Source organism: Antechinus flavipes, chromosome 1 (genome assembly GCF_016432865.1).
Source record: "Antechinus flavipes isolate AdamAnt ecotype Samford, QLD, Australia chromosome 1, AdamAnt_v2, whole genome shotgun sequence".
Taxonomy (NCBI): domain Eukaryota; kingdom Metazoa; phylum Chordata; class Mammalia; order Dasyuromorphia; family Dasyuridae; genus Antechinus; species Antechinus flavipes.
Window position 1 is genome coordinate 282,941,670 of NC_067398.1, and position 25,570 is coordinate 282,967,239.

The 25,570-nt window shown below is 34.6% G+C and overlaps 1 protein-coding gene across 3 annotated transcripts in view; it reads left to right on the forward strand.

The window, feature by feature from the left end:
* TJP2 (tight junction protein 2) overlaps window positions 1-25,570 on the forward strand; it is a 162,130-nt gene that overhangs the window by 100,391 nt on the left and 36,169 nt on the right. For all 3 annotated transcript variants that reach the window (XM_051961807.1, XM_051961809.1, XM_051961817.1), the window contains exons 3-6: window positions 15,571-15,624; window positions 17,461-17,585; window positions 23,173-23,275; window positions 24,362-24,914. In XM_051961807.1, the coding sequence (XP_051817767.1) occupies window positions 15,580-15,624; window positions 17,461-17,585; window positions 23,173-23,275; window positions 24,362-24,914 (826 nt within the window). In that variant the 5' untranslated portion in view covers window positions 15,571-15,579. The remainder of the gene's footprint in view (window positions 1-15,570; window positions 15,625-17,460; window positions 17,586-23,172; window positions 23,276-24,361; window positions 24,915-25,570) is intronic.

Below are 25,570 nucleotides of genomic sequence, written 5' to 3' on the forward strand. Positions count from 1 at the left end.
AGGCTCTTAGCTTCAGATTAGTTATTTACTTCAGGTTAGAGAGAGTTACTTGGGAACATTGACTGGGGTCAGAGAGGAGCACTCTGGGAGGAAGGCCACAAACCTTCTCTCTGAGGCAAGAGAGATTTATTCCATTTTCCACTTGGCTGGCTGGAGGCTGAAGAAAGTAGAGGCAGAAGCAAAGGACAATCTGCAAGAGCTCTTGTAACCAAGCAGAGATATAGGCCTCAACTAACAGGGCTATTTTGGAAGGAGAAAATAAAGGTTTGCATTTTTACCAGCTAGCTGCATTTTGGGTGATTATTTATTTTTAACTGATACTAAGACTGCCTCCAGAAAACTTACCCTAGAAACCTGCTTGCTCCCAGAGAGAACCATTATTGTTTTAAAGAAGAAAAACACCACACATTTCAAACATGTGTAATCCAGTAAAACATTCTCATATTAGCCATGTCCTCCCCCCACAAAAAAAATCCCATCAATTTTAATCTGCATTTTAAACTACATTTAACCTTTACATTAACTATGTCACCTAACTATCTGGTGATGTGTAGGATGTTCATCTGAGTTGTCTGAAATCGTGGCTGGTATTGTGCTGATCAGGGTTGCCCAAGTGTTTTGAAAAATTTAAACTAGTTAGACTGAGGATATACAAGTTTTGTACAACAAATGTGCTACAAAATCTCTTTAATAATCTTGTGCTGGGGGCAGTTAGGTGGTAATGTGCATAGAGCACCAGTCCTGAAATCAGGAGGACCTGAGTTCAAATATGACCTCAAACACTTAACATTTCCTAGCTGTGTGATCCTGGGCAAGTCACTTAGCCCCAATTGCCTTAGCAAAAAAAAGAGGGAGGTGGGGGAGAATTTAGATGGATGTGGTTAAATGTAAACACAGGCTTTCACATAGTTAAAAAGTTGTAAGTGGTTCTCAGAGTCAAGATTTTCTTTTAACATGATAGAATTTATTTCTTGAAGGAGAATGGATTTCCAGGTAGGCTGATTGATTTTTAGAGTGTGGTATTAAGTTGTAAATAATTAAGAAAATTGTTTAGGAAAAATTGTAAAAGGAGGGAAGAAAAAATAAAGACTTTATAATTGTGATTGATGGAGTAGCCCAAAAGGTAAGCATTAAGAAACTGTAAACAGGGACAGTTGCACAGTGGATAGAGCAATGGTTCTGTAATCAAAAGGACCTGAATTTAAACCCAGCCTTTAGACACTGACTGTCTGATCTTGGGCAAGTCACTTAATCCCATTACTTCCAAAAACAAAAATAAAAATTGTAAAATCCCAAACTCGATTTTAAGTTCCTTAAGAATAAGAATTCTACGTCCTATTAGCCTCTTGGTTTCACAGAGTATAGAAATATCACCAGTTTTTAACAGGCCTAACAACATTGGAAAACAGATTAAATTTATACTTATATAACTCCAGAAAACAAAACTAGGGCCAGTAGGAGACAGTGTAGTTGAAATTAAACAATAGCTTGTAAATGGGTTTCCATTTTGGTTAGGTAACTTGGGAACTTTGGGGGGCTGTCCACATCATCAAAATGAAATCCTGCCAGTATCTGTTTTACACACTAATTCTGCTCACATGTAGTGTGAGTGAATTAATGAACCCTTTGAACCTAATTGTCATACTGCTATTTACTACTTTGATATAAGGGATAATAGTGGTATTTATGTGGGGGAACATGGAAAAATTTTATTTCAAAACCATTAATTACAGAGGAGACTAGTTTGTTAATGAATAGTTTGTTGCAAAGAAGAGTGAGCAGTCAGGTTGTGAAAAGAAATCATGGGTAAGTGCCCTGAAACTGACAGAATAGTTGTCAGAAATTACTCTCATTTTTAAAAATAGCTTTTTATTGACAAAACATATGCATGGGTAATTTTTCAACATTGACCTTTGCAAAAACTTCTGTTCCAACTTTTCCCCTCCTTCCCTCCACCCTCTCCCCTAGATGGCAGGTAGTCCCATACTTGTTAAATATGTTAAAATATATGTTAATAGCCACTTCCATCAGAATTGATCCTCATATAGTATTGTTGTTGAAGTGTTTAAAGATCTCCTAGTTCTGCTCCTTTTACTTAGCATCAGTTAATGTAAGTCTCTCCAAGGTTCTCTGTATTCATCCTGCTGGTCATTTCTTACAGAACAATAATATCCCATAACATTCATAAACCACAATTTACTCAGCCATTTTCCAATTGATGGGCATTCATAATACTCTCATTTTTAAAAGGAGAGGAAGACCTCCAGCATGCTTGGTAGAGCCCTTCTGGGGGATTTAGAAAAAGAAATGGATCAGAATGAGAAATCCTCTGTGTTATGATCTACCTCCCATGAAAGAGAGTTTCTCTAACCATTTCACCATTTACCAATACTTTTCCTTTTTAAGGATGCCTGCTTATTTTCTGTTTGCACTGGGAAAATGCATTTCCCTTTTAATACAGCTCACAGATATGTCCTAAATTTATACTGTTTAGCAGTTATAATCAGTAGCCTGAAATTCACTGAACCAGTCTATAGTCCATGAAGACATTCACAAAAGAAATGTTTGAAATTCACTGTTGCCTAATTGCTAAGCAAACATTATTTGTAGTTTCTGTATGGGATATACAAAGTTTATGCTCAAAAATGCTTGTTATTTTTTAGGACCCTCTGTGATATAGAAGAGAGAGAACCAAAATGCTCTTAGTGCTTAGCATTGTTCCTCTTATTTTCTAAGAATTAAGGAATAACTGGCTGGGGAACTGTTATTTGTAGAGGATTTACAAGAGAAAGGATTACAAATTGAGAGTTAAAAGTATTTTGATTCAGTTAATATAGTTAGGGAATCTTACACAAGTCATGTAACCTATTTGCCTCGGTGGCCTCCTCTGTAATATGGGAACAGTAATAGCACTAATTTCCCAGGATTGATATGAAATTAGATAAGATAATATCTATAAAGCAGGTTGAACCTTAAAAGGGCCTAAATAAATTCTAGCTATTTATAGATTTCTTTCTATTGATTAACTTTATAAACCTATTTTTCTTAGACATTAAGAACTGGAAAAAAACAACTTTATCACCCCCTTACCTTCAGTTCCTTTTCCCATCAAATGAGAAGTATATTTAAGTTATAAACCATTTATTCAAGTTATTTTTTTCATTTTATTTTTTATTAAATCTTTTTATTTTCAAAACATATGCATGGATAATTTTTCAACATTAACCCTTGCAAAACTTTGTGTTCCAATTTTTTCCCCTTTTTCAATTCATTTCCTAGATGGCAAGTAATTCAATATATATTAAACATGGTAAAAATATGTTAAATCCAATATATGCATACATATTTATACAATTATCCTGGTGCATAAGAAACATTAAATCAAAAAAGAAAAAAATGAGAAAGCAAACAAAATGCAAATAAACAAAAACAAAAAAAGTGAAAATGCTATGTTGTGATCCACACTCAGTTCCCATAGTCCTCTTTCTGAGTGTAGATGGCTCTCTTCCTTCACAAGATTATTGGAACTGGACTCAATCATCCCATTGTTGAAAAGAGCCATGTCCATCAGAGTTGATCAGTATAATCTTGTTGTTGCCATGTACAGGAGATTATTATCTCCTGGTTCTGCTCATTTCACTTAGCATCAATTCATGTAAATCTTTCCAGGCCTCACTGAAATCATCCTGCTGATTGTTTCTTATAGAACAATAATATTCAGTAGCATTCATATACTATAGCTTAAATATAGCTGTTCTCCAACTGATGGGCATCCACTTAGTTTTCCAGTTTCTTGCCACTACAAAAAGGGCTTCCACAAACATTTTTGCACATATGGGTTCCTATCTCTCCTTTAAGATTTTTTGGGATATAAGTCTAGTAGAAGGGGTATGTACATTTTGATATCCCTTTGGGTTCCAAATTGTTCTTCAGAATAGTTGTATCAGTTCACAACTCCACCAACGATGTATTAGTTCCCATTTTTCCCACATCCCCTCCAACATTTGGAATTATCCTTTCCTGTCATTTTAGCCAATCTTAAGAGAGGTGTGTAGTGGTACTTAAGGATTGTCTTAATTTGCATCTCTCTGATCAGTGGTGATACAGAGTACCTTTTCATAGTCAGGTTATTTTAAAGTCCTTTAAATTTTATGTTGAGGGTTTTGTTTGTTTTTTTTTTTTTAAGTCTTAAGGAGAAGCCATTCAGTAACTCTTCAATGGGGAACACAATAGGGTTTAGATAAAATAGCATTTTTTAGTTAAGTTTGTAATAAAGGTGCTATAAAGAAAGTTTTGATGTTATCTCAGCATTGTGTTATCAAGCTATGATACTCTATGTACCTTTATACATTTTGGACTATACCTAATTCAGACTGAAATCAACCTATTCTTTCTTTCTTTCACCTTTCCTTCCTGACAATGTTAGGAATACTTGCAGTTGCTTCTCTCCAACTTTTTTCTTCCTAGATTGCATATAACTCACTAAAGAAATTGTAGCCATTTATAAAAATCAAAATGTAGTTTGTTTAAGGTTATTTTAGATCATCAGAATTTGGAAAATATCTAATAACAACACCATTATAACATTAACTTATATGTCAGATTCAGTTCTGAATCTGTGACCCCATACTTCCATTTACACATTCCAGAAAATTCTTTCCTTTTCACATTTTTACTTCCTCGTTTTTAATGTGTCTTATTATTCATTTCTGGAAGAATGAGAGTTTTTTTTTCTGTGTTTCTAACTGTAGTAACTACAGTTACTTTCTGTCTACTCGGTTTATATTTTAGGTCACTTAGTTTATTTATTGATTATATTGTAGTTTTAACTACTTTTGCAATACTCACATTTTAGATTATTATGATTTGGAAAATACTATGGTAATTCACTGACTAAGCAACAGATTTATATCACATTTCACACCAAATATTTGTTGGTTTTCTGCTTTATAAGTTCAGTAAAGCAACTACTAACTAAAATATTCTCTGTTGTTTGAACTGTATTCTAACTAAAAAGTTTTCTTCAAGATTATTAACATTAATGCAACTAGGGGATAATTCTCAGAAACAGTCACTCTTACTTCCCAGATCTCAGGACATCTCATTAATTTTATTCTGACCTTTTATGATTTGAGGTTTTTGGTTTTTTAATTACAAATTGAATTTTCTTTTAGTGTGAAATAAACTAATCTTGCTCTCTTTATACTGAATCCTGGTTGTGTCAGTCTTGAAGGGCAATTTTTTTTTTTAGGTTTCGTTTCCTAGTCTTTAGGATAGACTCTATAGAATTCTCCACTAAAAAATGGACCTAGATGAATGGTAGATTTCAATATTAGTAAAAACTGTTTAAGCATCATTTAAGATATATCTATAATTTCTATAAGTGCTGAGAAACCTGGGATTCTGTTCTGAGCATCATATACAAATTTGAGGAATACAAGTGTTTACTAAGTATCTGTGATATTCAGAACACTAAGCTAGATAAAAAATAAATTCTATCTGATTCCAAGCAGTCTAATAGGGATTATTGATGTCTACATGCATAATTAAGGAAAATAACCAAACATTCAGTGTTATAGGATATGGAAATAATTGTGATAGTTGACCTGTCACAAACCCTTTTGATGTAATTTCTCTCTTTAACAACAACAACAACAAAAATCTTGCTATAAGTTATAGTAGTAAGGAAGACTATTTTCTTTGTTTTTACAAGTATGGTTTCTTAGGACATTAGAAACCTCCTCTGCTATAAGGATGTGTTGGTATGTGATATGACAGCAGAATTGGTCTTGGTACATACCAAAGGCCAGTTTAGAATTACATAATAATATGCAGTGGTAGAAACTGATGAAAAGACCTAATTAGGGGACTCTCTAACAGATGATTTCCAACTGCAATGAAGACAACTGAAGCTCTACATAGAATATGCATCCATGCCATTAAAAAAGTTGGGAATTTTTAAAGAATATGAGGGCTGTGTGTGTGTGTGTGTGTGTGTGTGTGTGTGTGTGTGTGTGTGTTCTTCTCTATTCTTTTATTGGGGGAGAAGATTAAAAAAAAATGGGTCTTGTATCTTCCTTCAGTTTTTATAATGACCTCCCCAGTTCTGAATCTCTGACCCCATACTTCCCATAATTTCATAAAATTATTTCCTTCCCACATTTTTACTTCCTCATTTTTAATGTGTCCTATTATTCATTTCTGGAAGAATGAGAGTTTTTTTCAAGTTACTGTCTACTCAGTTTATATTTTTGGTCATCCAGTTTATTTATTTATTTGTTTGTTTGCCTCAGTAGAATATAAGCTCCTTAAGGACAGCAGTTGTTTCTGCCTTTAATTTTATACCTATGTTTCTTAACACTGTATTTGGTGTATAATAAGTGTTTATGTGGTCTTTGGTTGAATGACTGGAAGGGGAGCAGACAAGCCCTAAGCCTTAGGATAAGGCAAATCATCCAGTTTTAACCTCTAAAGGTAGCTTGATGCTGAGACATAGAACCTCCTGGGAGGATAGCTTAATTGGAACATTCCTGCATTCTTCATCCTTAGCCAAATAGTAGACTTATGAAACTCTCATGTTGTTTGTCTCTTTTATTCTGATTTTCCATTTTTGCAAAGTTTGAGCCAGTAAGAAATATTTGGTTGAATGGGAACCATTGTTTGTCAATCCCATTTTCCCCACCTGATTTTCACATAGAATATATATTTTTAGTTCCTTTAGCTATGCAAATAGCTATTAAAGAATAGTTGAATTCATATACCAAATATTTATCAAGTGACTATTTTGTAAAAAAAACTCTTGTGCTAGGTTTTTGGGGTAAGGGGTGGATATAAAAGATATGACCCTGATGAGGTATGAGAATTGGGATGGGAGATCCCCTCTGGTTGGAGGTGCAGGTCCTATGCGAAAGAATTTGCAAACCCGAATCTGTGTGGCAAAAAGGGATTTATTGGAACTGAGAAACCAGCTTGCTAGGAAGACAGATTTTTTTTTCTTTCTTTTTTTTTTTAATTATAACTATTTACAAGATATATGCATGGGTAATTTTTCAGCATTGACAATTGCAAAACCTTTTGTTCCAACTTTTCCCCTCCTTCCCCCCACTCCCTCCCCCAGATGGCAGGTAGACCAATACATGTTAAATATGTTAAAATATATGTTAAATAGCGTATATGTATACATATTCATACAGTTATTTTGCTGCACAAGAAGAATAGGACTTTGAAATAATGTACAATTAACCTGTGAAAGAAATAAAAAATGCAAGCAAACAAAAACAGAGGGATTGGAAGTGCTATGTAGTGGTTCACACTCATTTCCCAGAATTCTTTCTCTGGGTGTAGCTGGTTCAATTCATAACTGCTCCATTGGAGCTGATTTGGTTCATCTCATTGTTGAAGAGGGCCAGGTCCATCAGAATTGATCATCATATAGTGTTGTTGTTGAAGTATATAATGATCTCCTGGTCCTACTCATTTCACTCAGCATCAGTTCATGCAAGGGAAGATAGACTTCTTAGTGGGCAAAGAGTCCTGGCAAGACAGCTTGTTAAGAAGACAGCTTCCTTGGTAGCATAATCCTGTTTAGGACTTCCTGGAACATTCAGGTTCAGAGTTGTCTTTTATTAGCCATCTGGGGCTTCAATTAAATTCAAAATTGAATGAGATTACTTAACTGGAAGTTTGTGTCAATGTTGACAATGCCCCAGGGCCTAGATTTCCAATTGAAAAAAGATTACTTTTCTTGGGAGTTGGGAGTGGTTCTGGACTAATCTTCTACTCAATGGAGGGTGCACCACATCCCTGGCCAGGATCTCCTGAGGGTGGACCTCTTTCAGAGGAGAGTTTGGACAGTTTCAGGGTTCACCCCCATCCTATATCTGCTCTCATTGAGGAGTTTATGGATTAATATAATAGTTACTTCTTCCTCTCTTATGTTCGCTTTTCTCTGTACATATATCTTTAAAGTTTGTAAAGAGCTTAATAAATATTATCTTCTTTCCTCCTCCTCTCCCTCACAACTTAAGATGCAGATGAAGAAACTGAAGATCAATTAAGTTCCTTACATAGAGTCAGCTAGTTTCTGAGACTGGATTTTTGAACTACATTGTGCCACCTGGCTCCCTATCTAAGGAATCTATTTAAATACTTTTTGAGTTGTCACTTCCTTGCACAAAAAGTCTCTTTCGTTATATTTTTCCTGACATTTAAGACCTGGCTTTTACCTGTACCTTTCCAGACTTATTTCATATTTTTCTCGTTCTTGAACTTTTCTCTCAACTCTGGGAAAAGGTAAGGAAAGAAGGGAATAAATATTTGTAGTGTTACTACCATATTATTAAGTACTATGTTAAGTGCTTTTTTTTTTAAGCAAATATTTCATTTGAGAGCCTCTCTGTCTCAAGTGCCATTGCCTTCATAAATCCTTTCCTGATCTAGTTGTTAATGTTCTTTTCCTCCTCAATTTTCTTTTAACTGTATTTATTTATGTACATGTTGAATCTGCTCCAGCCAGAATAAACTTGTTGAGGTCTAGAATGGTTTCTTTATTTCTTTTTCTTTCTTTCTCTTTTTTTCCCTCCCCATCTCTAACATCCAATACTGATTAACTGAATTAAATAGTCTCTTCACTTCTCCAAATTGCAACCATAAATTTTGTCTAAAAGTTACATGCCTAATTCTTTTAATACTTCATAGATATCACAATGCACCATTTTGGACTGTTCCTCATTCTTACTATATCACCAGTCAGCCTTTTAAACCTTTTTCTGCTTTTCTGCTCATTTATATCCTTGATATTTTTCATGTCATTTTTCAACTGCAAGTCAAAATTCATAATACTTTGGGCCCTTCTGTCTGTTTGGGTCATCTGTGATTATAGTTTTTAATAGTATTTTGTTATTTGTCTTGGAAATTGAGGGGATGCCTATCAATTGGAGAATGGCTCAATAAGCTGGTGTTTGTGATAGAAGAATATTATCATTCTGTGGGAAATGATGAGCAGGATATTCTCAGAAAAAGTTAAAAAGAAAAAAAAAAAAGAAGCCTGCAATGTTCTCCATGAACAAAATGAAATGTCCTGTATACAAAGTAATAGTAATATTTTGGGATGACCAGCTGTAAATGACTTTGCTATTCTCAATAATACAGTCATTCATAATTATTCTGAAGGACTTAAGATGAAAAATCCTGTTCATACCCCAAAAAGGAACTGATTGGGACTGTTAAGAGACTGAAGCATTCTCTCTTTCTATATCTAAATTTTAAATCTCTAACTAAAATTTTCTTGAGTTTTTGTTTTCATTAGAGTGGGAGAGTTATGTTTTCTTTCACATCTTGACTTTTATGGAAATGTTATGGAAAATAACTTTTTTACATTTGTTTTTTAATGTTTTAAATGTTTTTGTTTTTAAAATTTGAGTTTTAGGTTCTCTTCTTTATCCTCATCCACAATTAAGAAACCACATGTGAAGTTAATCAAAAAAAAGTTATTTTGAATGTAACTGTAATTTAAATATAATAAAAATTTATTATTTGTCAACATATAGCATCATCATGGTAGTTTAAAATAAGCTTGTGCAGCAACACATTATAATTGCTTAATAAATACTTATATATTGATTTTTGAAGCATCCCTACAGAAGTGTAAAAAAAAAAATCAGCTAAAAATTGCCTTTTTTTTTTTTTTTAAACTATAGACAACAGCTGCTCTGAATATTAGCTGGAGAGAGAGAGAGAGAGAGAGAGAGAGAGAGAGAGAGAGAGAGAGAGAGAGAGAGAGAGAGAGAGCTCAGAATATTAATAGCAAATCTATGACATTCAGCCAAAGATGCAGTTTTACTCAGCCTAGAAGTTTGTAAATTTTAGCTATTGTAGCATGTGAGTTAAAAGAGTCTTTAGAAATGATCTAATTGAAACTATTTATTTGACTTTGGAAAAAACCATGGCAGATTGTAATTCACTCCTTATCTCTCCTTGTAATTATTGGCTTCCTTTGAAGGCTGCTCAAGCCCTACCTCTTTCATAATGTCTTTCTTAATTCCCTCTAATTGCTGGTTTTCTCTCTCTCCCCAGATTATTTTCTATTTCCTCACAGCTCCATATACAGAGTTACTATGGAGAACACAGTTCTCAAAAAGTGGAGATTAATTTTTGTCTTTTTGACCTCAGCAACAAGCACCAGTCCTTTGAACATAGTAGTCCTTCATCAGTGTTTGTTGAATTGGATTATTTTTCCACTTAATCATTTCTACCTCCATTTTTCTAAGTGTGAATTTGAGATATAATTTTCAGGGATAGTTTTAAAGTATTTAATAAATAATTTTAAATTATTTAATAAAGAACTTTTTATTAATCTCTTTTTGAAACTTTCATTAAGTTGAATTCAAATTATGATTTATTTTCCCTCAAAGATAGAAAGGGGACTAAATATCAGCCCTATTGTTGAGGTCTAGCTTTGGGGTACCTAAATGAAATTAGAGTTAAGGTCTAGTGGCAGGTTTGGGGTACAGATTCGGCTCAAGGTGGTCTAGTAGCGGCGCGAGTTCCCAATAAAAGCATTTATTGGCCCAGAGAGCTAGATTGATAAAAGAGGTTTATTATTGGATAAGTAAAGTTAAAGTATAGACGAAGGTAGAGATAAGGAGGGCACTGGACAGAGAGTACTCACATGGTAGCCATGTTTGGAATCTCTGCCAAGAGGGGTTCCCCGCGTGGCCTTTTTATAATAGGAGACTTAGCTCGAGGGGCTTTCGGATGTAGCCCCAAAGTTGGCTCATATCCGGGTGGGGCTGGGAACAGGTCAGATCTTCTATTGGAATTCAAAAGGACCAGGATTTGTGAGTTAAAGGGCAATTTACATTATTAAGTAGGAGAGGGTGGGAATCTAGAAAGGAAGCTTTCCCGCATCACTATTATTGTTATCATTATTTTAAAATATCAGTACCTTTTATCTTTATGTAATTCATTTTTGGATATGCCCTACCCAGTAGAATTTTCTTTGAAATTGTTGAACTATGCCTGCCTGTTCTGTGTGTATGAGAGTATATGCATCTTTCATTCACAATGCTGATCTTTCCTCTAAATAAACAGGGGAAAGGGATTTCTTTATTTCTTCATTACCTGAAATTGGTCAGATTGTTATTTTTATTAGGTATTAAATTGTCATGTCCTTTCTCAAAAATCTCTCCAGTGGTACTCCTCATGATGTATATAATAAAATACAAACTCCTGTTCCTAGCATTTAAGGACCTTAAATGTCTAAATTGTCTGCTGAATTTGTTGTATTAACTGAAGGGGAAGATTAACAAAGTTTACGAAAGTCTTGGTTGCTGCCTCTTACAATTTAACAAAGTCCTTTCTCAGAATTGAGGTGCATCGTTCTGAAAGAACTATAGGACTGTGGAATAGGAATTCCAAATCTACAGGTAGATTATGTCTGTTTAGAGTTAGGGAGTGAGCATTGGAAAACTTAAGGAGATTTCATTCAGTTGGATTACAGAGCTCTACTATACTGCTAGAGGAGCCCATTTTTTTTTTAAACTTAAATTTTATTTACCACATTTATCTTTTAAACCTCCATTTCCCCAGCATTAAAATGTAGATGATACCTCAGTTGCTTATTGCATGAGATTTTGTGAAGATAAAGCATAGAATGAAATGTCCACTATTATTTGAGAAGGAATCTTAATGGACTAAGAGGAGAAAAAGCCTGTAATGTAGCTTATCTTCTGCTCTTAGAATGCATTGTCTTTTCTTGCTCTTCCCCTCCTCCTCGCCTTGATTTTCCAGTTGATAGTTGTGAATTGTGACCTTTCCTGAATCTCAGTACTGGATACACTTTTCCCATATTGCTTTTTTTGGTTGGGAATACACAAACTTGATAACACATTGCCTGGGAATTATTCCATAACCAATCAATTATTAACCACCAAAGAGTATTCTCTCCAGTAAAATGAAAAGGCTATTTGTCGACTTGCTTTCATGTTAATTAAATGAAGTCTTTAAGCTCTAAGGCAAGATATCTATGTACCTTCTCTCTGGTTAAGTTTTGTTATCCCTGTTAGGAGGAATTAATTATGAATTTCAGTTGCCCAGCTGGGAGCACAGGAATAATTAGAGGGCACTGAGATTTTATTGTGGAAGAGCCTTGGATTATAAACTTTTGCCTCATTGCTTTAGAATATTGTCAACTGTATATATGGTTTACCTAATTTGGTTGAATGAAATGATAAAGAAATCCAGAGCGTTATCTTGCTAGGTTTCTTTCCTTCCCCCGCCCTCCCCCCCCCCCCTTTTTTTTTTTTAAACTAATGCAGTTGAGATTAAGTAACTTGCCCAATGTCACACAGTCAAAAAGTATTGTGTCTGAGATCACATTTGAACTCATGTCCTCTTGACTTCAGGGCTGGTGCCACTTACCTTACCCCTTGCTGTTTATTTTTTACATTTCAATAGTATTTTATTTTTTCAATTACATGTAACATTCACTTTTGTAAGATTTTGAGTTACAGTTTTTTCCCTCTCACCAGTCTGAAAATGATGCGGGAAAGCTTCCTTTCTAGATTCCCACCCTCTCCTAGTTAATAATGTAAATTGCCCTTTAACTCACAAATCCTGGTCCCTTTGAATTCCAATAGAAGATCTGACCTGTTCCCAGCCCCACCCGGATCTGAGCCAACTTTGGGGCTATACCTGAAAGCCCCTCGAGCTAAGTCTCCTATTATAAAAAGGCCATGCTGGGAACCCCTCTTTGCAGAGATTCCAAACATGGCTACCATGTGAGGACCCTCTGTCCACTGGACCCTCTGTCCAGTGCCCTCTTTATCTCTACCTTCTCCTATACTTTAACTTTGCTTATCTAATAATAAACCTCTTTTATCAATCTAGCTCTCTGGGCCAATAAATGCTTTTATTGGGAACTCACGCCGCTACTAGACCCCCTTGTGCCGAATCTGTACCCCAAACCTTCCACTAGACCTTAACCCTAATTTCATTTAGGTACCCCAAAGCTAGACCTCAACAAAACTATGCTCAAAAGATTATCAAACAATGCATACCCTTTGATCCAGCAGTGTTTCTACTGGGCTTATATCCCAAAGAGATCTTAAAGGAGGGAAAGGAACCCACATGTGCAGAAAAGTTTATGGCAGCTCTTTTTGTGATGGCAAGGAATTGGAAACTGAGTGGATGCCCATCAACTGGAGAATGGCTGGATAAGTCATAGTATATGAATGTTATGAAATATTATTGTTCTATAAAAAATGATCAGTAGTATGAATTTAGAGAGGCCTGGAGAGAGTTACATGAACTGATGCTAAGTGAAATGAGCAGAACCAGGATTTCATTGTACAATGGCAACTGCAAGATTATACAATGATCAATTCTTATGGCTATGGCTCTTATCAAAAATGAGACAATTCAGGAGAATTCCAATGATCTTGTGATGAAGAGAACCATCTACACTCAGAAAGAGGACTATGGGAACTGAGTGTGGATTATAACATAGCATTTTCACTTTTTTTGTTGTTGTTTGCTTGAATTTTATTTTCTTTCTCATTTTTTTCCTTTTTAATCTGATTCTTCTTGAGAAGCAAGATAATTTTATGATTAAGTATGCCTATATTGGATTTACATGTATATTTACCATGTTTAACATGTATTGGATTACTTTCTATCTAGGGGAGGGAATGGAGGAAAGGAGGGAGGAGTTGGTTGACAAGATTTTGCAATGGTCAATGGTGAAAAATTATCCTTGCATATATTAGTCATGTGAAAGAAAAATCAGAACAGATGGGAAGAGCCATGAGGAAAAAAAAAAAAAGGTGAAAATTGTATGATTCAATTAGCATTCAGTCTCCCTAGTTCTCTCTCTGGATGCAGATGACATTTTGTATCCCAAATCTATTGGAATTGACTTAAATCACTGTTGCTGAAAAGAGATAAGTATCATAGTCGTTACATAGTCTTGCTGTTAGTGTGTACAATATTCTCCTAGTTCTGCTTACTTTACTCAGCATCAGTTTGTGTTAGTCTTTCCAGGCTTCTTAAATCAATTATTTCTTATAAACAGTAATATTCTATTACCTTCATATACCATAACTTATTTAGCCATTCCCCAATTGATGGGCATCCATTCAATTTCCAATTCCTTGCTATCACAAAAAGCTGCTACAAACATTTTGCACATGTGGGTCCTTTCCCCTCTTTTGTACAGTTTATAGATCTTTAGAAATAGTTCTAAATTTGCTGTTTTTTAAAATAGTGACATTAGCTAACATTTTTATAATGCTTTTAAGATTCCCAAAGTCCTTGTTTATAGTTATTGTCTCACTTGTACGTCCTTGCATATACTCTTAATCCCCATTTTACTTTAAAAAAAATTACTTCTACTTTTGAGTACAGTTAAGTGATTTATACAAGTCACCCCATTATGGGGTGTATGTAAATCCAGATAAATGGTCCTAATTTTCCTCCAGTATTTTGTATTTGGAAAATTTGTTACCAAAGTAGAGCTAGCTCTGAAATAATGCAAACATTCTAGTAAGTTACTCCACACGTTAATTAGTTGAGCAGATTAAAAAAAAATAATTCATTATTTCGTAAATAGATTTAATCTGAGATGAAATGAGTAAATAGGGTATTTATTGTTTCTTTTCTAATTTAACTGGTTTCCTTCCCACAAACCTTTAAGAAATTGTTTTGGCTTGATTTTGAAACTAGTGTTTCAATTACCATGGTGCTTTGAAAAGGAATAATGAAAAGCCTCCAGGCCTCAAAGGCACTGGGGCTGGGAGAAAGTCCTTAGAGGAAATTCACACAAAATACTTCTGGTCATTTACAAATGTTTTGTCTTCTTTGTAGATTTATGTTTTGTGGAACCTAGAGGGGAATGGTTGTCATTTTTTTCTATAAACAACCACATTGTTGCCACTGTTTCTGCTCCAATTTATTGTGGACACAAATCTTTTTTTCTCAATAGTGTTTCAGGCCAATGTAAAAGAGATTTCCTAATTACTAGGGTGAACTGTTGACTTACTGGAAACCAGGGAGATAGCGTGAATGAAAGAAATTGTTTAGAATCTTCCTTTCAGAAATCCTTCTGTTCTATATTTTCCCAAAACTGTTAACCAGCCATAAAGTTCAGGGTCATCTTTTATTTTTACTTTGGCCATTACCATTGCAGCCGAAGATGTCCAGGAAATTAGTAAATGTTTGTGGTGTAGGATGGAAAGTGGGAGACTTAAGGCAGAGAATCTGGAAAGCTAGGTTCTGATTCTAATCAGGGCATTATTTCCTAGCTGTGTGACCTTGGGATTATAATTTAATCTTTCTGAGTTTACATTTTCTTGTCTGATTTTGAAGGCAGATGATCTTTTAGTTTGGAGGACTCAAATATAAAAAGATAGAAAAGACACTGATTTAAAAAGCAAAGAAACAGCCCAACAACTTCAAGACTTTATTTACCAAAAGAATAGCTTTACTGTTCGTTGATATGATTGTGAACTCTCATTTCAGTCTCAGTACTTGTACTGTTGTAATTTTTAATTGGATATTTTTATTATATTATAGGCTCCAGGCATGGAGGAGCTTATATGGGAGCAGTATACTGTGACACTGCAAAAAGTAAGTGTTTTTTTTTGCCTTTCAAAGGTTTAGGGAAGAAAAAACATTTATTAAGTACCTATTCTAGGTACTATTGTGGTAACACATATTATCTTATTTTATCCTGACAATAGCCCTATGAAGTAGGTACTCATTTTAGAGTTGAGGAAACTGAGGCAGAAAGTGACTTACAAATTTGTATTTGTTGAGGGAATTTCCTTCTTAAAGATTTCCCTACCAGAATTTTTCAATATTTTGAAATTTGAAATGTCAAAAATTATGAGGATTCCTAAAAGTTTAATGATTATTGAAGACCAAGAGCTTTGTCATATAGATATTTACTATTTTGGGTATAAAAATGAATAGAAATATAAAATACTCATTTGAAAAGAACAATAGTATGCCCATTAAAGGTTAAAACAAGTAATATTTTTATGAAAAAATAGTTTTTCCAAAACAAAAAAGATGAGTATTGATGTGGTCTATGATGTGGGGTTTGTCATCAAATGATGACAAGCACTAAAAGTTGGGGTTTGGTTATGTGAAGAATTCACATTGACCATTCTCTTTGGCAAAAGATAGATTTATTTAGGGGAATAGGTTACAGACAAAATGAAGGGATAACAGTAGACATTGGGAATAATAAATATGAAATAGAGTAGGAGAGCATATGAAAGACAAGTTCCTCAGTGGAACTCACAATTACCCAGTAGAAAGAGAGCATCCCATGAGATTGGGGCATCCCCTTAGCTGACAGGCTAAATCCTGAAAGGGACTTACCACACTAAAAGAGTTAGTTGTAAGGAAGAGAAGTGGGGTTGGGAAGCATAGTGGAGTTAAGGGAGATACTATGTGGCAAGGGGGAGAAGAGTAAGGTGAAAGATACCAAAAGGTAGAGTGTCATGGCAGACTGACCCAAAGAAGGGTAGCAGCCCATGGGATGATTCACAAGAGGTTTTATTTAATCTCAGTTGACATAACTGGGATTTCTGACAGGGCAGAAGTGAGGCAAGGTCTCACAGGCAAGGTGAGACTGCTGGAGACCTCTACATAGGATTGGTCTCAGGAGTTTGACATAATTTGGATTTCATACTGAATGATCTCACCAGAGGGTGGGGCCATGGAGCTAAACTGATCTCTGATCCATCAGTGCCTTCTACCTACTTGCCTCAGAGATCAGTTCTTTAGTTTCTCGGGGTCCAAAACACCATTCAGGACCTCATCAAGGATGACACTTTCACATATTTTTTGTAAGGTCTGATTTAATAGAAGACAACATATCTACTTTAGCATTCATTCTGTTGTAATATCTTGTTTTGATATAACAAAGATCTAGACTCACAGATGCTAGATGGAAAAGGGAGCAATATTTTATTAAAATATTAGGCAAATAATATCTTGGTACTATTGTGAAAATTGTTTTTACCTTGGATATCCAACGAAAGTCTCAGTAAAACTCAGGATTTCATGGACCACACTTTGAGATTTATTTACTCATATAAGTAAGCTCAGATGGAAATCTTTTTCTTTCAGGCCAATATGACTCAAACAGTTGCCTTTTCTGGTCCTACCAAAATAATGATATTAGTACTAAATAACACCTTATATCTTCTGCTAGCTTGGATTGATGTTCTGGTAGATATTATCATTTTTCATCTTAGATTTTAGAAGATGGGATCATTTAAATGAGGATTTTGAAATTCTAATTCTGCCTATAAACTGTGGCATACTTTTTGACTTACTACTCTGGCAACTACTTTTACCCTTATTCCTGAGTCCTTATATTGAAATAGGAATAATCTACATGGAATGAATTTCTGCTAACCTTTCTCATCCAATTTTTCTTCATCACAAAAGGATTCCAAAAGGGGATTTGGTATCGCTGTATCTGGGGGAAGGGACAACCCTCACTTTGAAAATGGTGAAACATCAATTGTCATCTCAGATGTACTTCCAGGTGGGCCTGCAGATGGACTACTTCAGTAAGTGTGTTTATTTCTTCTTCCCCTACAGATTTATCTACAGATAAGAAGGTTCTTATTTGAAGAATATAATTATTTTAAATTAGAATTCTTTTTAGAGTTTATAATGTGCCCAGGACATGGGAAAGTCTTACTAATAATAAATGGTAAATGAAAATAACTCTTAAGTTTTTAGTATCTTTTAAATGAGAAAAGATAAATGTAAAAAGTTCGATAAGAAACATTGCTCTTAATATTGTAAATTTTTTTGTATCGCATTTTGGAGTGTAGATGATGAAGTAGTATTCAGCTATCTCTAAGATTCTTTCCTATCATCTTGTGTCCTATGAAAATGTAACTAGAACCACAAAACCATACATACACCCTTTTGAATATTTACTATTAGATGTTTGATACTTTTTTTATCTCAGGCAATTAGGGTTAAGTGATCTACCCAAGGTCACACAGCTAGGAAATGTTAGTTATCTAAGGCCATATTTGAACTCGGTTCCTCCTGACTTCAGGGCTAGGCTCTATCCATTATGCCACTTAGCTGCCCTCATTAATATACTCTTTAATCCATTGGCTTTACTTTTATATTTATCCCCCAAGAAATTATATTTTCAGAGAGGGGTAGAGTAATTTATGTAAAAGATGTTCCTTTGAGTACCTATATCATTGAGGGTAGTGGAAACAGCATAAAAATCTGACAATTGGGGAATAAATAAGCAACTATGCTATATTAGTCAGATGCAATGCCATGTAAATATTAAAAATTAAATGTGTATGTACCATGAAAATAAATATTTGAAATTTCAGGCAAAAATATAATATGTATGCAATTATTACAACTATGTAAAATAGATCCAAAGATAATTTGGACTAATAGAAAGCTTAGAGTAAAGGTTTGTAACCTTTTTTTGTGTGATGCCTTCTTAGAAATTAAGTGCACAAAATTAAATACCTAGTATTATAAAGGAAATCTTTATATTGAAATAAAATTAATTTTCTTTCTATGTCTTTCTGTGTCTCAATCTCTCTCTCAATAACACATGGTCAAGGACCCAAGATTAAGGAACCTTGCTTGAAAGTTTTATATGTAAAGTGATCTGGCATTATGAATAGAGAGCTAGTCTCTGAGTCAGGAAGATAAGGGCTTCAACTCTTAACCTTTCATCCTTGGCCAGTCACTGAACTTCTTGGTATTCAAAGACATTTTAGTATTCAACACAATTAATTGCAAAGAAGGCAAGGTGAGTTTCCTCACCTATGATTCATGGCTAAACCTGTGAAATCATAGATCCAATATCTCTATTTTTTTGTGTGTTTATAGAAGAGAATTCAGAGCATAGATTCCAAAACATTGTTCTCTGAACTCTCATTCCCACTTTGGATACATCTTAAATCAAAAGACCATGTCACTGTGCAATAATATTTAGGTGGGAAATAAAAAGCAAAGAGAAGTCTTTGGTTTTATGAGATATGATGGAGAGAAAGAAACAATAAAAATCTCCCTTTTATTTTTATTTTCTCCTCAATAACACTCTCTCAAACTTATTTTTTCTCTTTTAAAATATGTGTGAATGTCACACAGAGAATCTTTATTGAAGTAAGCTAAATTTCTTCTTGAGAATTAGCCCTAAAAATCATTTACTCTGATTTTTCTGAAGCATTAGTTTACTAAATGTTGTTATCCTTATTGAAAAAATACATTGCAATGTTAAAGGTTCATAATGTTTTTTCTAGTTTTAGATTCTGCCTTTAGAAAATTCAGTTTTTTTTTTTTTAAATTTTTATTTAATAATTACTTTATATTGACAGAATCCCTGCCAGGGTAATTTTTTTACAACATTATCCCTTGCACTCGTTTCTGTTTCGATTTTTCCCCTCCCTCCCTCACCCCCTCCCCTAGATGGCAAGCAGTCCTATATATGTTAGATATGTTGCAGTATATCCTAGATACAATATATGTTTGCAGAACTGAACAGTTCTCTTGTTGCACAGGGAGAATTGGATTCAGAAGGTAAAAATAACCCGGGAAGAAAAACAAAAATGCAGATAGTTCACATTCGTTTCCCAGTGTTCTTTCTTTGGGTGTAGCTGCTTCTGGCCTTCATTTATCAATTGAAACTGAGTTAGGTCTCTTTGTCAAAAAAATCCACTTCCATCAAAATATGTCCTCATACAATATCGTTGTCGAAGTGTATAATGATCTCCTGGTTCTGCTCATTTCACTTAGCATCAGTTCATGTAGGTCTCTCCAAGCCTCTCTGCATTCATCCTGCTGGTCATTTCTTACAGAACAATAATATTCCATAACATTCATATACCACAATTTACCCAGCCATTCTCCAATTGATGGGCATCCATTCATTTTCCAGTTTCTAGCCACTACAAACAGGGCTGCTACAAACATTTTGGCACATACAGGTCCCTTTCCCTTCTTTAGTATTTCTTTGGGATATAAGCCCAATAGAAACACTGCTAGATCAAAGGGTATGCACAATTTGATAACTTTTTGGGCATAATTCCAGATTGCTCTCCAGAATGGTTGGATTTGTTCACAACTCCACCAACAATGCATCAGTGTCCCAGTTTTCCTGCATCCCCTCCAACATTCATCATTATTTTTTCCTGTCATCTTAGCCAATCTGACAGGTGTGTAGTGGTATCTCAGAGTTGTCTTTATTTGCATTTCTCTGATCAATAATGATTTGGAACACTCAGAAAATTCAGTTTTGTAGTTTTTTCTCAAAGCTAATTTTGCAGTGGTCTTCAGATAGTTTGGGTTTTTTTTTTTTTTGGGGGGGGGGAAGATCAAGGAAGTAAGTCATTTGAATGAAGGGGGCTCCATGGCACATGGGTTCTATTAAGAGCCTGTGAGATGTCATTTCAGCAGTCTTGCATATTTAATAAAATAAGGTTCTTAAATTTGACTGTTAGGATAATCTAGGGCAAGGAACCTTAACCTTTTTTGTTGTCATGAACATCTTTGGCTGTCTCCTGAAAGGTATTGTTCCTTTCTCTATATAATGTTTTAAAAGTGCATAAAATTACAAAAGAAATATTATAGTAGAATACTGTTAGGAAAAAATATATATATAAGCTACTATATTACAGGAGTTAGGCTTTTTGTTTTGTTTTCCAGGAAATAGATATATAATGGCAAAGCTTTTCTTAACAACCCAATCCTTCTTAGGGTGTCAGTTTAATGCTATCTACTGTGAACCTGGAGGGAGAAGGATGATCAGAATTCTTGCCCTCTACCATGTGACTATTTCATTTTCTGATCTCCAGCCTAAAATCTAGGTCATTAATTCCATCTCCTGGGTGTTTATGGCAACCAGTCTAATTAGTCTTCTTCTGGTTTTCTTGTACTATCCCACCCAAATTATAGCAGGAGGCCAGTAATCTAACCCTTTTCCTTTTCCAGTTCATCTGATCCTAGTACAAAGTTTTATTTTATAAAAAAAGAATTAATTACAAAGCAGTACAAGAAAAACATTCTTCTAAAGGCAAGGAGGCATTTAGTAACAGAGAAAAAAGTATGTTTTGGAAATTGTAGATAGTCTTAGAATGTCCACAGACCTAAGTATTTTAAATTGTGCTTCTTAGGATTTTTTTCCCCATCTTAGTATTGGATCAGTTCCAATGCCTTTGTTGTAGCTTTGGAAGCTGAATAGACTGCTATGTCTTAGTGTGCTGGATCCTTTTCAAGATGGATTAGAAGTCTTATACAGGTACTGTGAAAAAGGTATATTTCATTTTCCTATAGTACTGTTCCAGCTTATTCATTCATTTTTAGAAGACCTTACATTTCTCATGCTTGTGAAAGTTCTTAGACCTACTCCCTTCCCTTTAAGTAGAGATTCTTTTAAAAGATATACTATTGACTGTCTTGTGATACATCCTGATTCTTTTTTTTTTTTTTTTAATTAAAACTTTTTATTTACAAAGCATATGCATGAGCAATTTTTCCAACATTGATCCTTAGAAAACCTTTTGTTCCAAAGTTTCCCCTCCTTCCCGCCACCTCCTCCCCTGACAGGTAATCCAATACGTGTTAAATATGTTGAAATACATATTAGATCCAACATACACACACACACACACACACACACACACACACACACACACACACACACGCATTTTTGTATAGTTATCTTGTTGCACAAGAAAAACCAGATCAAGAAGGAAGAAAGAGAAAAACTGAGAAAGAAAGCAAAATAACAACAGAGAGAGTGAGAATGCTATGTTGTCTTCCACACTCTGTTCCCATTCGTCTCTCTCTGGGTTTAGATGACTCTCTTTGTCACTGCACGTGGAATTAGTTTGAATCATCTCAATGCTGAAGAGAACCATGTCCATCAGAATTGATCGTCATATTGTTGTTGCCTTGTATAATGATCTCCTGGTTCTGCTCATTTCACTTAGCATCAGTTCATGTAGGTCTCTCCAAGCCTCTATGAAAAATCATCCTGCTCATTGTTTCTTACAAAACAATAGTATTCCATAGCATTCATATACCATAATTTATTTAGCCATTTTCCAATTGATGGGCATCCACTCAGTTTCTAGTTTCTTGCCACTACAAAAAGGGCTGCCACAAACATTTTTGCACATGTGGGTCCCTTTCCCTCCTTTAAGAGCTCTCTGGTATATAAGCCTAATAGAAACACTGCTGGATCAAAGGGTATGCACAGTTTGATAACTTTTTGAGCATAGTTCCAAATTGCTCTCCAGAATGGTTGGATCTGTTAACAGTTCCATCAACAATGTATCAATGTCCCAGTTTTCCCATATTCCCTCCAATATTCATCATTATCTTTTCCTGTCATCTTAGCCAATCTGACAGATGTGTACTGATATCTCAGAATGATACACCCCAATTCTAAGACTCTCTGTGCTCTGATCTTTGAAATCTAATGTTTCTTCTACTTATTCCTATATATCTCTCTCTTTTTTTAAATAGTATTATATTTTTCCAAATACATGCAAAGATAGTTTTCAAGTTCCATCTGTATTCTAATGGGTCTGCCTGAAAAGTATTCCACTAATTAGACCTTTTAGATGAGTCTGGTTCTAGATGGTCAAATCACTGCTGCCTATATTCTACTTCAATTTTGAAGCCTTTATTTTATGGTACATGCAGACTACTGACTCTGTGGCATGAATTCCTACCCCAGATTCTGTATTTTAGCCTTTGAGCTCTTTCCCTAGTCCCCTACTCAGTGACTGAATTGATACATATCCTGGAGCTAAATAATATTAAGAACCTTTTCTTGTTTTCATCTAGATATCTAACCACTTTCACTATTTTAAAGGGACGAATTACTAGGTTTTCCTTGTCTCCTAAAGACTGCTTTTTTACTGAATACAAATGAAAACTACATTGACATTAAAAAAAAAAATCACCATATTTTGATCATCCCTAATAGGTTTTCTAAATTATTTCAAACGGATATGACCTTTAAAACTTTGTAGAGTTAAAATTTATTTCCTTGTAACAGATGACATTGATGAGTATCAGTCACTGAATGTTTTAAAATTGTTTTACGCTTGTGATTGATGTGGTTTATCACAATTCATTTTATATTTTTGTTTATAGAGAAAATGACAGAGTGGTTATGGTTAATGGCACCCCCATGGAGGATGTTCCCCATTCATTTGCTGTTCAGCAGTTAAGAAAAAGTGGAAAGATAGCTGCTATTGTAAGCCATGGATTTATATTTATTTTTGTTTCAATAGCTTTTTGTTTCTCTGCCCAGAAGAAAAAAAGTGATAACTTTTAACTGTCTGAAGGAATTACATAATCTAGAATTCAATTGCTTTTTTGTTTTTAATGCTTTTTTTGTATTATTTATATATGTATTATGTGCTTGGAATGGGTGCTGTGGGTTTTAATTAAAGGAGAAGATGGAAGAAACTCCCCTTTCTCCCCTCCCCATCTCCCACAAGCTTCTAATTTGCCAAAGTACATCATTGTAGGCTCAATAACAACCTGTTTTAAAAAATGAAATATTTTGTGAAAAGGTTAGAGTATACTGCAAGAGTAAAAATAAAATACAATAGAGAATTTTAAGCCATTTTACAAGGGCTCTACATATTTAAGTAATTTATTATGATAAATAAATTTTGAAAAAGCTTTAACAAGAGTATGATAATACAGATCCTCCTCTAGCAGTCAAAACTATATGTGTGTTAATAAACAAAGGGACAGATTTTATTTTATTTCTCTAAAATTGTACACAAATTTATTTTTTTTCTTTACATCCAACCAGGACTAACTAAAAAATTTTCTCCCTGTTCATATTCCAATGGAATCCTTACATTGAAAGACTATATATAAGTAAAACAAATGAGCACATTGATCATATCTGTCAATATAAGTGTTCACTTATATATATATATATGTATATGTGTGTGTGTGTGTATATATATATATATATATATATATATATATGTATATAGTCCATCACCCCTGCCAACGACAGATTTTATATTTAATATTTTTTGCTGCAATTGGTTGTTGCAAGTACCCAGCTATCTGGGTGGGTATATGAGAAAGCTTTCTCATGATAAGCAAATTCAGATATGAAAAGAAGCAAATATAAATATTACTAATCTCTTTGGTTCTAAAGAAATGCATTAAAGTTAATAGGAAATATCAATGAGAAGAAAAAACTTGAATAATGGAATGTAGATATAAATATCAAATTATATATTTTATTTTTACTAATAGGATTGGTATTTTTATGACCATTCCACATTTTCATTACAAGTACATGTTTTAACAGGTTGTCAAAAGACCCCGAAAAGTACAGCTTGCTCCTCTAAGGGGCAGCCCTTCCATGGATCCAGATGAACGGGCTTTCCATGTAATGGATGATCAGGCAGAGTTCGATGGCAGAAGTGCCCGCAGTGGATACAGTGAGAGAAGCTGGCACAGTGATAATCGAGAACGTAGCCGCAGTTGGGAAAATAGCCCTGAAAGATTTCCCCATGACCAATATGGTGGCCGAGAAAGGAGCTACAGCCGTGAACGGAGTCGGGGCCGAAGTCTAGAGAGGGGTTTAGGTGAGGACTATAGGAGAGACCAGAGCCGAGGCCGAACCATTAATCGAGGTGATAGTTATGACCATGGTTATCAAAGGAATTACAGTCCATCTGGAGAGTGCAGCCAGAGATATCCAGCTAATGTTACATATGAGATGAAGAAAAGCCACAGTCGAGAGCAGCTGTATTCCCGAAGTCCCACTCCTGAGATACGACATCAGCCAGATCACATGGAGCAGCATGACATAGAAAGACCCATTGATGTTCTTTTGACAAAAAGTAAATCCAGTGAAGGTAATGGTCGTTTATTATATGCAAATTTCTTCTGAAATAAGATTAAAATAAAGGCAAGAATCCAAAGGCACATTCCTTTTAAAGGAAGATAACTCTACAGAGAGATCAGAAGATACGGTATAAAAAGAGATAATAACATCAGTAGTTTGGGCATAGATTCTATATTGATAGGGTTTAAAATTGGAAAAGACTTATCTGGTCTAAGCTTTTCATTTTATAGGTGAGGACACTATATCCCGCAAATGTGACGCAGGTTGTCAAAAGTCACACGGGAGTAAGTAGGGGAACTAGGATTTGAACAGCTTTTCTGAATCCAACTGTAGTGAGTGCCCTTCTGATTTAGCAACCAAAAATATCATGCTAGCACAGGCCTGTCTTTATAATCACTTGTTTTCTTTCATTCTTCTATTTCTATTCCATGTCTCTGTCCAAATTAAAAAGGAAGTAAGTTATTTGTGGGGGAAAAGATCAATATTATTTACCCCAGAGTAAATTGTTTTGATTTAGAAGCTGCTACAAAATTTACCAGTCTTTAAGTGGCTGGTTTTATCCTCCTTGGGAAAAAAAGTTTTTTTAAAGACCGATTTTACCATTTCCACACAATTTTTTTAAAGACCAAAATTTTAACATTCATGTTCTAATGTTCTTTTTGAAAG